Source organism: Xylaria bambusicola (genome assembly GCF_022495145.1).
Source record: "Xylaria bambusicola strain CBS 139988 unplaced genomic scaffold F5B22scaffold_27, whole genome shotgun sequence".
NCBI lineage: Eukaryota > Fungi > Ascomycota > Sordariomycetes > Xylariales > Xylariaceae > Xylaria > Xylaria bambusicola.
This window is the reverse complement of record NW_025953580.1, coordinates 452,759-465,556: the sequence shown is the minus strand read 5'-3', so window position 1 is coordinate 465,556 and position 12,798 is coordinate 452,759. Positions and strand designations below refer to the sequence as shown.

The window sequence follows — 12,798 nt, the reverse complement described above, 5'->3', positions numbered from 1 at the left end:
ATTATCACTACATAAGTCTTATTCTTTTTTCGTTTTTGTTTCTTGTTTCTCTAATTATTTTTTACTGGATAATTCAAAACTAACCCCCCCCCCCCCCCCCCCCCCCCCAACATACTCAGTGGATGTAAGTAAGTTCAACTTCCGTTGCCGTTGATTTCCATAAGAGGGTATCCAGCTTAGAGTACTCACAATCACAAGTATTGAGTTGTCGTGCTCCAAACTCATTTCCAACTACTGATACATGATAATGCCTTCATCGTAAACAAACATGAACTCGAAATCCCATAGATATACAGTGACTAATGTCATCCCATCTATAGTACCCTCTTTACGCAATTTTTCTAGCATGAATCTTGAGCGGCGGATGATTTCGTGAACTTTAGGTGTGCGGTAGTTGACTAGCCCCATCGCATCGTCATTAATGCCAATATCCTCAGCAAAGGCGTTGATAGCAACTGCAACCAAGTGGCGAGGGCTTAATGAATTTCCTTCATCCAGTGGAGGGCACTGCGGCATCAGCATTAATGTGTCGCCACCCCCAAATATTTGCGCTCCATGAGATTGGCCGCCGTCGTAATCTTCAGGAAGCGTAGGTAGCGGGCCTAAGTCATTGATAGTCTGGTCTTCCTGGTTCCGAAGCATGGCGCGTACGAGAGCCATTGCGCGCTCTTTAAAGAGACTCTGACTCTTTTCCATATCGCCGGCCGCCTCAGCTTGGTCTAACAACTGATCATAGTGAGAGTAAATTTCGTCCAATTCTATGGCGACATCAATTTCCTCTCTAGCATGCTTAACAACATCCCACAGGCTGTAGGATTTATATGCGAGGTACGCAATGATAGTCAAGATGGAGCCGATGGCCATGTCCTTTAATCTGCTACCACGCGATTTGGGTGGTTGAGCATATGCGTCGTAGCGAGAATAGTCTCTAGGTGCAAAGTTGGAATAGACCCTGGACAATTGCTGTCTCTTCTCAATTTTAGGCAACCCATATCGAAGAGCGGCACCGCTATGAAGACTCGGGGTTTCTCTAAGGGTAACAAAGGTCGACCTGCTAGCCGTTGCAGGTCCTAGGACCCGGGGAACCCGAGCGCCAAGTCGCCGAATCAACATTCCAATTCGCCGTGAAGCGGTCTTGAAGACCTCTGTGTTATGTTTTTTTTTTTTTTTTTTTGGAAATGACCTGGCCGGTACTTTGTTACCTCGTCATACTTATGAAAAGTTTCACTCTAAAAATAGTATAGATGGACAGCTGCCCGGCAGCTGTCCATAGTGTGATGCCCATGTCCTGAGTACCTACTGCTGTCAAAGAGGATGAGATTCACACTTAGATAATTCATGTCGCCTCATTTGCCATGAGCCTCTCGGATGCTGCCTCTATAAGATGTTATGATTATGGCCGCTCGACGAGAGCGTTCTATATATAGTGTCTAGCTCAGTTTGCTCTATAGGTAGTGTGAGCACTGCTATCTAAAAATTGGAAATGTCCCTTCCTAACGCCTCTTTCTATATATATAGCAATAACATGCAACCCAGGGACATATATATAATTATATGAGAAATTCATCGTTTAGCCAGTGTTTCAACACAATGAGTCCTTCACTGAAGCTCGGCTTATCTGTACGGACAATTATAGCTGCGTGACTATGTCGTACTTTGTGAATCCAGACTGGGTACTTACGCCAGCCCGCACTGTCTAGGGCTTTAATCATATCGAACTGACAAGGGGCCAATGCGAGCGTAGGTGTATGGGGTTCAGACCCTCTGCGCTCGAGATCAAGAATGTCAATCCTTGCAGTGTTCAGCGTGCTGTCAGAGTCTGTCTCATCTGGAGATGTGAGGTACTCCTGCTTCTGTGAATTGTTGAGATTTTCGTAGACGTCTTCAACTGTACCCTGGAACTCTTTGATCCAGAGCGGCATTCGATATTTTTCAATCTGTATCCCGGCTTTGCCAGTTTCATGAAGTTGGATGCGCCGGGAACTTCGTATTGTTTGCACAACCGAGTTGAGCAGAAAAGCTGTAATGCCAATGGGCAGGACAATAGAAAGCGCAAGTATGTATGGCCCATTCTTGATATAAGATAAGCCGTCGGTGGCCACTGAGTGCATTGTTGATTTAGGGCTCGCTGGTGGGAGAGGTTCGAGCGTGTTCGTTTGATCAAGGATTACATCATCGTAGCCTTTTACATAGGTGACTTTGACCTTAGTCATATCGACATAAGGGTCCGTTTTTGTTATCATGGAAGTATAGTGATTGACAGTGCGGTCGTTGGTCACGTTGGAATACAATGTCCGGCGCTTGAATCTCCTTAGACCTGTCATGAATATAGAGTCGGGGTCGGCGAGAATGGAGAGGAGTGGTCGGCCCGTATCACGGAAGCTGTCGACGATAAAGAGTTGGCGCCCGGATTCTGACAGTATCCTAGCTCCTAGTCTGTTCCATATTTTGTCGTACCAGCCTCGAAGAGCCGCTCGTACACCCAGATGCGGTGTCGCAAAGGTTGTAAAGTTCTACATGCCTTTATGTTAGTCGTAGCAACTAAGTGGAATTAGTGAGCGCCGCGCATACAACTGGTTCTACTTGGTCTAGGACTCCCTTTGCAGATAAGAGACCGATCGCATAACGGGCAACCAGTCCACCCAATGAATATCCAACAATGCTCAATTTGGTGATATTGCCACCTCTCTTCCGTATTGATTCGATTTCCTCTTCGATTTCAACACAAACTCTTTCGCCACCGAGTTCGATGCCGTCATAGGTGAAATTGCCACTATTCCGCTTCGCAAGAAGGAGGTACAGCTCATCTTCAGAATGAGCCGCTCGTAGGGCCTTTGCAACCTGGCTCATGTGGTTTGGGTTTCCCCATAGCTGTCCTGGGTTAGATAATCTAGCAATCACAAGCGCTTCCAGCATTGGAGGTGGGCGGCATACCCCATGAACTAAAACACATAGATGGTTTGCGGATATACCTCCACCATTAAACTCCATGGCTAACAAGTCCAGGGACTGTGCCTTGATTTAGCGACTTTAAACGGAGACTGCAATATTATATGCTATCTTTTTAAAAGAATGGAGGAATGTGAGACGATCAGGACGTATGCCAAAGGCTCGTAGTCTATAGTGTACATGTAGGTAGGTTTCTGGTAGGTGTAATAAATAAGCCCCTGGGTATGTAGGTAGGTATTGTATCAGCTGGGATAGTCGTTAACTCCGGCGGACAGGTGAGCTGCCCGTATGCCCGGCTCAGCTGAGAAGACCTGATCACGTAAGTAGGATATGTGAATGTGGCTTAGTACGGATATAAGAAGCCAAGAGAGTAGCCAAGAGAGCACCTACTATGTAAGTATAAAAGGCAGCAGAAATGGTAAAAGGTAGACAGCACCTCTCATACAATATTTAGGAGTCCAGGCAAGTGTTAGGTTGCGTCACTAGGATCATGTTCGCTCAAGGGTTTTCTTGCATCGTACTTCCTTGACTACCTACTACTGTAAGTGTACCTACATTCCTCTACCTATACATATATAGGGGCAGCTACCTAGGTACCTACCTGCCTACGTAGGTATTTATTTCCCATTCATTTGAATTATAGGTATATACGTAGTATAGGCCCACCCAGAGCGTACACTGTGCGATAGATAGCAAGCACGCGCCGGCGCATACTGTGCACAGGTACTCTACCTCCTCGCAGGGTTGTGAGAATAGTAAGTACTGAATTAGTAATTCCTTAGTATTTACTTACTAGCTGAGTATTAGTAAGTAAAAGTATTCAAGGCACTGGAAATTAATAAGTAAATAATTACTAAAGAATTCTTAGTATTAGTAAGTATTAGTATTTAAACTAGGTAATTATTAATTACTTACTAATTACTTATTAATTCATTATAAAAATATTAGTTTAAAAAATATTATTTAATAAAAAAATAAAAAATATTACTTAAAAGAATAATTATTTATTAAAATAATAATATATATTTAATATTTTATATATAATATTATGTATTATAATTAAATAATTATTTATTTAAGTAATATATTTCATTATACTTTTAAATGAATTATTATATATAATAAAGGGTTTTTTTTTTTTTTTTTTTTTTTTAAATATTATTAGTAAGTAATAATTATTAAGGAATTACTAAAGAATTACTAAAGAATAATTAGTATTAGTAAGTAAATACTCAAGGCTAATTAGTATTAGTAAGTAATTCCTGGAAATTCTTTAGTAAGTATTAGTATTGGCAAATACTAAACTTACTTACTAATTTCACAACCCTGCCTCCTCGTAGATGCAGTGTACTTTAAGTAATATAAGGCTGTTCCTGCATCAGTCTTGCGCGGAGAGTTACCTATCAAAGCCTTGAGTGCTATCCTCCTCCAATTTCTAACAATGTTAACAGGGTAATACAGAGTCTGTCCATCTGGTGACGACATCACTCATTCACTCTTGGCTTCCGCTCAATCAACTGGGACTTCGTCTCACTACCTACTCTATGCCACTCAAGGCTCTTCTTCTAAGAAGCATTCCATACCCCCCTTCAACTCATCCATGACATCCTCGTTCGTCCACATTAGCTACATTCAATCAACCATCCCTGTGCACATGCTTCCCGCGTGATAAGCAGCTACTTGCCAACCTGTCTGCCTGCCTGCCATCTCATTTTTTTGGTGAAACAAACGAGCCATATTCGAACGAGGCACAGACAGGTCTCTCCAATGTCGCCATCCCCTTGAGACAGTCTTCCATTCACCCCTCATTTGCTTCCTCTCATCACCTTATAATATTTGCCATCCATTCACTATGGCGAACACATTGGCAGCTCTCAAAAGCCTGCCCTGTCCTGCCGGCGATAGTTGTACTGCTTTCCAATGCCTTTTCAGCCATACTCGCGATCAAAGCGACAGTGACAAAACAACAGACAAGAACTCCCTTCAGAACAGAAGCACGCCAAAAGTGCCAGCTCCGTCTCGTCCACACCCGGATGAGGACACTAACGACACCCCAAGACCAGAACTGCAAAGGAAGCGAGTAAAGCTCGACATAGACAGTGCTTACGTCTCGCCCCGGCCCTCATCGTCCTCGGGCCCGGCAGGCTCTACTAAGACACAGCTTGGTGAACAAAGAAGAGGGTTGGCCGCTAGCACCTCCGGAACCGTACACGCAAGCGGTTCCCCTTCTGCCCCGAGGCGTGTGGCTCCATCTTCAACTGAAACAAACGAAAACACAGCTGACCGCCAGACCAAAACTCAGGAGTCGATGGCTACTGTCTCTGTAGCGCCTGCTAGCTCGCCCGGCTTGGCTTCTGATGCTCGGTCAAAGCCAATCGGCAAGGTGCCCGAATCACTTAACCCTCGCCTCTTAAAGAAAGCCCCAACAAGTCATGCCACCCGAGTGGCGTTGGTGAAGGCCCTGCATAAGGAATTCCAGCGGCTCAATAATGAATTAAAGAAAACAGCTAAAGGGACGGAGAAGGAGTGGCTGATGTCTGATCAGGAACTCATCGTCAAGACGTTAGACGAGGAGCAAGAAATAGCTACTAAAAAGACTTCTATCTACGCCACTTCAATACGGAATAGAATTTTGACCTACAAGAAGATGTCCCTTGCTCAGTGGAAAGATGAGAGATCAAAGATATTCCAGAGTGATAATTCCAATGACTCGAACTCAGCCACGCCAGCAGTGGTAGAATCAATTGAAACTGGTCTCACGTCATCGCAAGAGTTTCAATTTCTATCTCGACTGGTGCTTGATCTAGCTCCGCTCGAACGATATGGTTACATTTCCAAGGTCCCATCCCAAGATGATATTGCGGCTGCCCAGGCGGCCGTTGAGGCCTGCGGCAACACTGAAACTTGCGATCGGTGTACAAGAAGATTCCAAGTTTTTCCTGGTCGTCGGGAACTAGACGGCGCTCTAGCATCTAACGGGAGCTGTACCTATCACCCAGGCAAACCATATTATCTCGAGCGAGCACCAGGTGACCGCTCGAAGGCTCAACGGAGGTTCAGGTGTTGTCAGAGAAATTACGATGATGAGGCAGGCGGTTGTACGACGGCTCAGCATCATGTTTTCAAGACAACTGACCCCAAGAGACTTGGTGCCGTGCTCAACTTTGTTCCTACTCCGACCAATACTAAAATACCCAGGGAGCGTGCCGTGTCCTTTGACTGTGAGATGGCATATACCGTTTACGGGTTAGAGCTCATTCGATTGACTGTCGTGTCTTGGCCGGCTGGCGGTACCCTCCTCGACATCCTAGTTCGTCCAGTAGGCGAGGTCTTGGACCTCAATACTCGATTTTCCGGTGTGCGACCAGAGGATATGGCTTTAGCCGAACGATGTGAAGTTGGTACCAACCACCAACCGACAATACTCCCAGCGCAGGACCCTAGCCAGACGCCTCAGCGTCGATTGAAGATCGCCGCCTCACCTCGAGTCGCTCGAGATATACTTTTTACAGTTATAAGTGCAGAAACGCCACTGATTGGCCACGGCCTCGAGAACGATCTGAATGCTGCACGCATTATCCATCCAAGTTGCATCGACACAGTACTTTTGTATCCACACAAAAATGGTTTACCCATGCGCCATGGTCTCAAACATCTTATGGAGGCGAAGCTTGGCCGAAAAATCCAGGTTGATTCCGGCGAAGGTTCTCCAGAAGGCCATGATAGTGCTGAAGATGCACAGGCGGCAGGTGACTTAGTCCGGCTTAAGATTCGGGACGAATGGAAATCTATGCGGTTGGCGGGTTGGACTGTGGACACTAACGGAGAGTTACAAGCCCCTAGTGAGGTCTGGACCGTCGTGGGAGGTGCTCAGGTAAAGAAGTCTCGCAATCATTGACACCGAGACTTCCATTTAAAATAGGGATCACTCTCACATTTAAAGCTGTATAAGGGATGGTCGTGCATATCAGGGCATGAGTGGACGAGCTTTGAGGGATCACTGAGAATCAGACTCCTCACGAGCAGGGCTGGTGACAAGCCCATGCTTTGATTTTCACAGCGCTCGAGTCTAAGACCATATTCGCATGCTTTCGTTTACTGGCCCCTAAGGCTCTGCCAACATGATCTACGGGTGCTATGTCGCCGGATGCGGCTCATCAGAGAACACCGATGATCGCTCTTACGCCGTCAAGAATAAATGATCGGGTTGAACGTCAGATCGTAGCAAATAAAAAAACATTTGATGAACGTGAGCATATGTGGCATACACAAAGGATTGATATAATGGTCTTTGCGCGATAGTAACACATATTAATCGTGATCCCGAGTGGAGAATCGGGTAGTACCTTATTAATATACATAAGAGGCTCTGCCTCTCGGGGTGTAATGCTTGCGTTCTCGCACCTATCCCTGAACACGTAACACCATTATTTTTACGGTTTGCTTCAAGCCTACGCTCTTCCGACGGAAAGCAAGAAGTTGCTTCCACTACCTCCCTGCTTGCTGCCACTAGGGAGATAGGAGACATTAGGATTTGTGGCAAGGGTCTGTGCAATCTCGCGAGAGGCTTCAATTTTCCGGATCTGAATGAGGCCATCACCATGGCGAGCGATGGCACGGGAGATGGTGTCGGCCGATTCGGCCTCACCTTCCGCACGAATAACGTTAGCTTGGCGTTCCTGCTCAGCCTTCTCAACAATGAAGCGGGCACGCTCGGCGTCCTGCTGTGCAATCTGCTTCTGTTCAACAGCCTTGGTGAATTCCTTGCCGAAAGTCATGTGGGTGATGGACACATCCTCTAAAGCGATATTGAATTCCGCAGCACGCTTCTTCAGATCTGTCTGGATGCGCTGTGATACTGCCTCTCGTTGAGTAATTAACTCTGCGGCATCGAATTGCGCAACGATTGACTTGAGGACTTCGTTGCCGATGGAGGGGAGTACACGCTCGTCATAATCGGTACCAAGGCTCTGTGTAATAGGTTAGTTATGGCTTTGATGCTTCAAAAGGAGTTGACAGTGCTGCTCCGTCGTTCGGGTCCCGACACTTCCATGACAACGGTCGCTAACTTTCACCTTGACCCTCGATCTCAAGTGGCCAATGCGGAACTGCAGGAACAAATACATACCTGATAGATCTTAGGCAAGGCCTTGACCTCTGGCCTGTGCAAGACTCTCAGCGTCAAGCTGACCATTTGCAGATCCTTGCTACCAGTCGTAGTGGCGATGTTCCTGGGCTTCGTCCGGACGTCGAAGAGGATGCTACGTTGCAACCATGGTATCAAGAAATGTGTGCCCTCGTTGACTACACCCTCCTTTACACCCTGCAGTCGATCGAAAATGACAGCTCTAGTTCCACCCCGGACATCGTAGATGCTTGACTGTATAACGGCTGCACCAAAGATAGCGGGAATGGCGAGCCGCGACATTGATCTAATTACTGGGTCCATCGTTGGCGGGTTTTCACGGCGCAGCTTAAAACGTTGAGATCTCCTTAAGTGTTTGGTCTGCCTCGGCCTTAGGAAGTGTTTAATCGGCGACAGGCAAGGCTAGCGATTTGCGCTTGGGTAGAAGTTGAACGTTAGCAGTTGTTGTAGCTGAGAATATCGAACTGTAGCTGCTGTGGTCGGCAGATATCTTACCTTGGGAACTTAACCAAGTATCGTGGTCCCGCACTAAGCTGGGTAGAAGAAATCAACTAAGCTACTCCGTAATAGGTATGTCCTGGTACTTACATGCACATACATCTATGTACCTACTACTACGTATATACATAGGTATGTATGTACCTAGGTAGAGGCGTGGAGCTGGGACAACCAATGGTGCTCTCCAGTTCTGTGCCCACCTATGACGGGTTAACTTTTAGGCGGGTCACTGAGCTGTTGAGTTGTCGCGGTACTAACTCCTTTCGGCCAGGCGCTGGATGGGCCCGGCCGCATCTTCAATTTCGAGTTCAACCGAGCCTCACTTCCGGTCCTCCATTGCATCCCGAACTACTCAGCTAATCCTATCCTCCTGATTGACACCACATCCCCGTCAATTGCACCCCGACTTCTACAATGCGTCCTACTCAAGCTCTACGAGGTGGCGGCGGCGATGCTCCTCTTGGCCGCCATGACAAGTATGTGCACCTGGACTTCGTGCGGCTTTTCTCGCCATGCGCTGAAGTCATCCTACCTTCTGCTACGGCAATCATTGTGTGCTGACAATTTCGCCATAGATACCTCGGCAGCTGGGGAAACTTTGGTCAGTAAATTCTACTATTATCTCTACACGACACTATACCTCGAGATCAATCAATGCACGGACACAATTGCTGGGCTATCGGGCGAGGAGGAGCCGGGAGCAATGATGATTTAAACCGGATTGGAGGAACTGTTCACGACGGATACGAAGCAAGACCTTGCGAGACCCTGCCATGTAGCGTATGTCTCATCAAACTGACACGTTGGATATTTAGGGGGTTACAAGCAGAAAGGTATCATCACATATACTATGAGCCCGAACAGGCAGAACCCAATCGCCGGCGCTGCCCATGATGCCGTCTTCAACACTTGGCGCCGATTCAGCAAGCAGGTGCTATACGTTGCACCCCCCTTCATCGCTTTCTACTACGCCATGTCCTGGGCTACCGAGAGGTATGGGATCACGAACATATCAATCCGTATAACATATACAGATTTATAGATGTTCCGCACAGTGAATCATTAGACTAACCCTCTCCTAGAAATCATTATCTGAACTCTAAGGAGGGTCGCAAGGAGTTCAGTGACGCCGAATAAGGGAGCCCTCAATGATGGAATAGATATCGCGCCTTTCGTGTAGACAAAATCCTGTATATCAATAGACAGAAGTATGACAAGCGCAAATGATACACTTCAGTTCACTTTGCTAATCCGCTGACGCCGCTGAAAACAATAATAATACTAAGATCCAGCAGTGTATATTGCGAGGGTCTTGATGGTAATGTACAGTGTTCAAGGTCGTTTGCATTTATGCGCCAAAACTAGAACTATATGCCGCTTTCCAACACGTTTACCAGGCTATTTCCTGATTCATCGGCCCGCTTCACTACGTGAGAGAGGTGAGCGATTGAGATTGGATTTCAGGAGGAGGCTGTGCGGATGAAGGCATCGTCTTGGAAATCAACCCGCTCCAATATACTTTCGGTATGTAAATGTAGTCATGGTAAGATTGCTCTAATGAAGTATCGATGGTGATGCTGCTTCGTCTCCTGTACAGTGCGGCAATACTTCGGGAAATCAACCGGAGCCGGCCGGGGGGGGGGCTAGCAGCTCGGCCAACCTCATCCAACTACATCAACGACATTCCCAACGGCAGTATCCCATTCTCACACAGCCACCATGGCTTCAAAAGCGGTAGCGAAAGTTGCAAAGGGGGTTGTGCCACTCAGTCAGGTGTGTTTATGCCTTTTCTCCGCCAAGGATCGCCGCCAATGGCTTCTACCGGCAACCACCCCGATCCGCATCTACTCTGCCAGATAACAAGCTAGGGAAAGGCCTCAGCCTTCTCGAGTCTTCACATGTCTCTTCTGATAGCCATGGGCAGCTCACTAACACACCAATTGATAATATTAGAAACAAACCCTTGAATCAACTGGTTTTTGGGATCGCGTACGCCGTGTCTTTGCTGTCGACCCTAATCGCTCGTCCGGCGTGCCTCTAAACCCATATTTCCGGAACCCGACACCAGGCGCTCTCGACCCGCTCATCTATGATGACCCCGTGACACTTCCGGCGGGTGACATCGCCGATAACCCATATTGGAAGCGAGACGGCCGACGGTCCTACCCTAAGCTGAGCGTCGTGAACCAGGCAGATGCCGTGGCGCTCCTGAGTGTTGGTAGCGCGGCTGCGCCGAAGCGGGAGTTGATCGGCGACGCTGGTGCAAAGCAGCTCGTCGCTGTGGCAGAGGAAGGTCAGTCCGGCGGGCTCGCTGCGTACTTCGAGAAGAACACAACTGCCGTTGCCGCCGAGGACCTCCTAGTCAACGGACTGCCGCCCCTACCGAGCGGCGAGCGCAAGAAGACCGATGGGAAGTGGGAGGCATATAAGTATGGCTTGACGGAGGAGAATTCATATCCCGAAGAGTAAGTCTCCGCTGTCATAACGTGGGGAATTAGGCGACTGTGTAATCTGAATAATGACGTACTGACATTTTAACTTATAGTTACCCGTGCCGAACTTTCCAATAGAGAGTTAGGTATGTAGGAAGAACGGATAGGATTACGTGTGTACATATGAGGATTTTTGTACCTTAGATTCCCTAGGCAACTCGAGCTTTGCATCTATTGACATGATCAGATCTTCTACGAGTCCTCCAGGTAGTGAGGGTGAGTTCAATGTTGTGTAATTTCCGGCTCTGGGTGCTATTATGAGGTTAGGCTATTAGCCTTAAAGGGATCGCTAGCTATTCTATAACTCGCCCGATTTTGTAGCAGTTGACTTATTGGAATCCGAACTGCTAGGTTGTTGTCGACTTCGCCTCAGGAGTAGATTGTATTTTGCCAATGTCTTCAATGTTGTCATTCTTCAGCGAAGGAGGCGAAAACGCAGTGGGATGCCGGCCATTTGTCCCTTCTCTTATGACGCGCTCAATGATCCTTCGCTTTCCATGGGCACCCTTCACTCGGCTATCGAAATCATTAACCGACTCGTCATCATTATTGGTAGACAGGGTCCCAGGCTCTACAAGGCCATAGAGCATCTCGATATTCTTTTCTAGGCGTGAGTTGGATTGAACAGGCGGTAGCCGTCTAGCGCCACTTTCAGATATCTCACTTTCCTTTCCCTTATTTTCAGCATTTTCAGCCAGGCCCTGTTGTTCTGAAGTGCTGTCTTGTTGACGCTGTCGCCTCTGCTGGTACTTTGGTATCCGGTTCGCCCAGACTATGGCCTTGCTCTGCAGACGGCCAGCCTCGGCGAACTTCTCAAAGCCTTTTCTCAGGCCGAGGGAGTATCCTTCTATCCTGCCGGCCTCAACACCATCTTCCAGTCCCTCTTCGTACCCATCCCGATAGTATTTCTCCTCTAGGTTCAGGAGGTCATCAAAGGGATCATCCGAGGAGTCCATGATACGGTCTCCAAACAAGTCTTTTGACCGAGAAGAGTTTGCTTGGCCAACGCTTCTAAGGCCACTTCTGTGTGGCGCCTCTCTTCCCTTCCTTTGATACTATGTGTTCGTGTATGTATTAACGATAATATGTTCGCTTCTACTAGATAGTAGTCTTATTGACCTTCTGGAATTGGGAGTAAGAGAAAGTTAACCTGGAATTTCTTACCTTCACCCCTTCTCTGTCGAATGTGAAATTGTACTACTGAGGCGATGGAGGTTACCCTTACTCAGTATGCCATGTACCAACTAGCCCGATTTAGCAATACGTCTATGCCACACACTCGCACCTTCGTGCTAGGTAACTTACATTATTTCCAAGTGCCAAACACGCCAGTTCCCGTACATTATTGATATATTATTCCACCATGACTTTCTTAATAATGTCAACATATACGAGAGTCCGTCACCAGAAGAGATGAATACCTATGTAAACAGCAGTTAGAACCTTCAGACATGGAAACGTATTCAAGAGCCGGTATCGGGTGATAGCAACTTTGAGCCCAGCAATATGCCACCATTAGCGCATGCAACCTGCCCTGTATACCACCTGACGCGGCGTCCTCGCTACCTACCTAGGTGGCCAGCATCTAAGTAATGTCTATAGCAGCGACTTGCCTAATTTTCAGTTTGAGCAATACAGTTATACTTGAGCGAGGCCTGCTGCATCTATCAAATCGTTACCTTGCGACCAGTAATGGATCGTGAAAAGCATATT

The 12,798-nt window shown here is 47.2% G+C and overlaps 7 protein-coding genes across 7 annotated transcripts; 3 read left to right on the top strand and 4 right to left on the bottom strand.

Moving 5' to 3' along the window:
• Positions 1-104: 104 nt before the first annotated feature.
• F5B22DRAFT_611061 (uncharacterized protein) lies at positions 105-1,189 on the bottom strand. Its single transcript, XM_047975254.1, has one exon. The coding sequence runs from the start codon at positions 1,111-1,113 to the stop codon at positions 232-234; it is 882 nt and encodes a 293-aa protein (XP_047829890.1). The 5' UTR covers positions 1,114-1,189; the 3' UTR covers positions 105-231.
• Positions 1,190-1,371: 182 nt separating this feature from the next.
• On the bottom strand, positions 1,372-3,474 carry F5B22DRAFT_611060 (putative serine esterase-domain-containing protein). Its single transcript, XM_047975253.1, has 3 exons — positions 2,935-3,474; positions 2,572-2,871; positions 1,372-2,513 (listed from the first exon to the last, which is right to left on the bottom strand). The coding sequence occupies exons 1-3, from the start codon at positions 2,989-2,991 to the stop codon at positions 1,551-1,553; spliced, it is 1,320 nt and encodes a 439-aa protein (XP_047829889.1). The 5' UTR covers positions 2,992-3,474; the 3' UTR covers positions 1,372-1,550.
• A 792-nt stretch (positions 3,475-4,266) lies between these two features.
• F5B22DRAFT_611058 (uncharacterized protein) lies at positions 4,267-7,216 on the top strand. Its single transcript, XM_047975252.1, has one exon. It carries the CDS (start codon positions 4,802-4,804, stop codon positions 6,845-6,847), a length of 2,046 nt encoding a protein of 681 aa, XP_047829888.1. The 5' UTR covers positions 4,267-4,801; the 3' UTR covers positions 6,848-7,216.
• F5B22DRAFT_611057 (putative prohibitin-1) lies at positions 7,217-8,652 on the bottom strand. The gene is made up of 2 exons (XM_047975251.1): positions 8,078-8,652; positions 7,217-7,919 (listed from the first exon to the last, which is right to left on the bottom strand). Exons 1-2 carry the CDS (start codon positions 8,396-8,398, stop codon positions 7,401-7,403), a joined length of 840 nt encoding a protein of 279 aa, XP_047829887.1. The 5' UTR covers positions 8,399-8,652; the 3' UTR covers positions 7,217-7,400.
• A 237-nt stretch (positions 8,653-8,889) lies between these two features.
• On the top strand, positions 8,890-9,844 carry F5B22DRAFT_611054 (cytochrome b-c1 complex subunit 8). The gene is made up of 4 exons (XM_047975250.1): positions 8,890-9,069; positions 9,169-9,194; positions 9,409-9,586; positions 9,676-9,844. Exons 1-4 carry the CDS (start codon positions 9,008-9,010, stop codon positions 9,728-9,730), a joined length of 321 nt encoding a protein of 106 aa, XP_047829886.1. The 5' UTR covers positions 8,890-9,007; the 3' UTR covers positions 9,731-9,844.
• A 350-nt stretch (positions 9,845-10,194) lies between these two features.
• F5B22DRAFT_234240 (NADH-ubiquinone oxidoreductase 21.3 kDa subunit) lies at positions 10,195-11,298 on the top strand. The gene is made up of 3 exons (XM_047969880.1): positions 10,195-10,366; positions 10,547-11,058; positions 11,139-11,298. The coding sequence occupies exons 1-3, from the start codon at positions 10,313-10,315 to the stop codon at positions 11,161-11,163; spliced, it is 591 nt and encodes a 196-aa protein (XP_047829885.1). The 5' UTR covers positions 10,195-10,312; the 3' UTR covers positions 11,164-11,298.
• F5B22DRAFT_234292 (uncharacterized protein) lies at positions 11,214-12,703 on the bottom strand. The gene is made up of 4 exons (XM_047969881.1): positions 12,656-12,703; positions 12,391-12,506; positions 12,250-12,329; positions 11,214-12,140 (listed from the first exon to the last, which is right to left on the bottom strand). Exon 4 carries the CDS (start codon positions 12,039-12,041, stop codon positions 11,433-11,435), a length of 609 nt encoding a protein of 202 aa, XP_047829884.1. The 5' UTR covers positions 12,042-12,140; positions 12,250-12,329; positions 12,391-12,506; positions 12,656-12,703; the 3' UTR covers positions 11,214-11,432.
• Between the last annotated feature and the right edge of the window lie 95 nt (positions 12,704-12,798).

Bases quoted from the DNA above. Each gene is read 5' to 3' on its own strand.
- F5B22DRAFT_611054 (XM_047975250.1), top strand. From the start codon at position 9,008: ATGCGTCCTACTCAAGCTCTACGAGGTGGCGGCGGCGATGCTCCTCTT. The intron at 9,195-9,408 runs GTCAGTAAATTC...TTGGATATTTAG, and splicing joins CGGCAGCTGGGGAAACTTTG to GGGGTTACAAGCAGAAAGGT. The intron at 9,587-9,675 runs GTATGGGATCAC...ACCCTCTCCTAG, and splicing joins ATGTCCTGGGCTACCGAGAG to AAATCATTATCTGAACTCTA.
- F5B22DRAFT_611058 (XM_047975252.1), top strand. From the start codon at position 4,802: ATGGCGAACACATTGGCAGCTCTCAAAAGCCTGCCCTGTCCTGCCGGC.
- F5B22DRAFT_611057 (XM_047975251.1), bottom strand. From the start codon at position 8,398: ATGGACCCAGTAATTAGATCAATGTCGCGGCTCGCCATTCCCGCTATC. The intron at 7,920-8,077 runs GTATGTATTTGT...CCTATTACACAG, and splicing joins CCTTGCCTAAGATCTATCAG to AGCCTTGGTACCGATTATGA.
- F5B22DRAFT_234240 (XM_047969880.1), top strand. From the start codon at position 10,313: ATGGCTTCAAAAGCGGTAGCGAAAGTTGCAAAGGGGGTTGTGCCACTC. The intron at 10,367-10,546 runs GTGTGTTTATGC...TGATAATATTAG, and splicing joins GGGTTGTGCCACTCAGTCAG to AAACAAACCCTTGAATCAAC. The intron at 11,059-11,138 runs GTAAGTCTCCGC...TTTAACTTATAG, and splicing joins GAGAATTCATATCCCGAAGA to TTACCCGTGCCGAACTTTCC.
- F5B22DRAFT_611060 (XM_047975253.1), bottom strand. From the start codon at position 2,991: ATGGAGTTTAATGGTGGAGGTATATCCGCAAACCATCTATGTGTTTTA. The intron at 2,872-2,934 runs GTATGCCGCCCA...AACCCAGGACAG, and splicing joins TATGTGTTTTAGTTCATGGG to CTATGGGGAAACCCAAACCA. The intron at 2,514-2,571 runs GTATGCGCGGCG...AAAGGCATGTAG, and splicing joins TAGACCAAGTAGAACCAGTT to AACTTTACAACCTTTGCGAC.
- F5B22DRAFT_611061 (XM_047975254.1), bottom strand. From the start codon at position 1,113: ATGTTGATTCGGCGACTTGGCGCTCGGGTTCCCCGGGTCCTAGGACCT.
- F5B22DRAFT_234292 (XM_047969881.1), bottom strand. From the start codon at position 12,041: ATGGACTCCTCGGATGATCCCTTTGATGACCTCCTGAACCTAGAGGAG.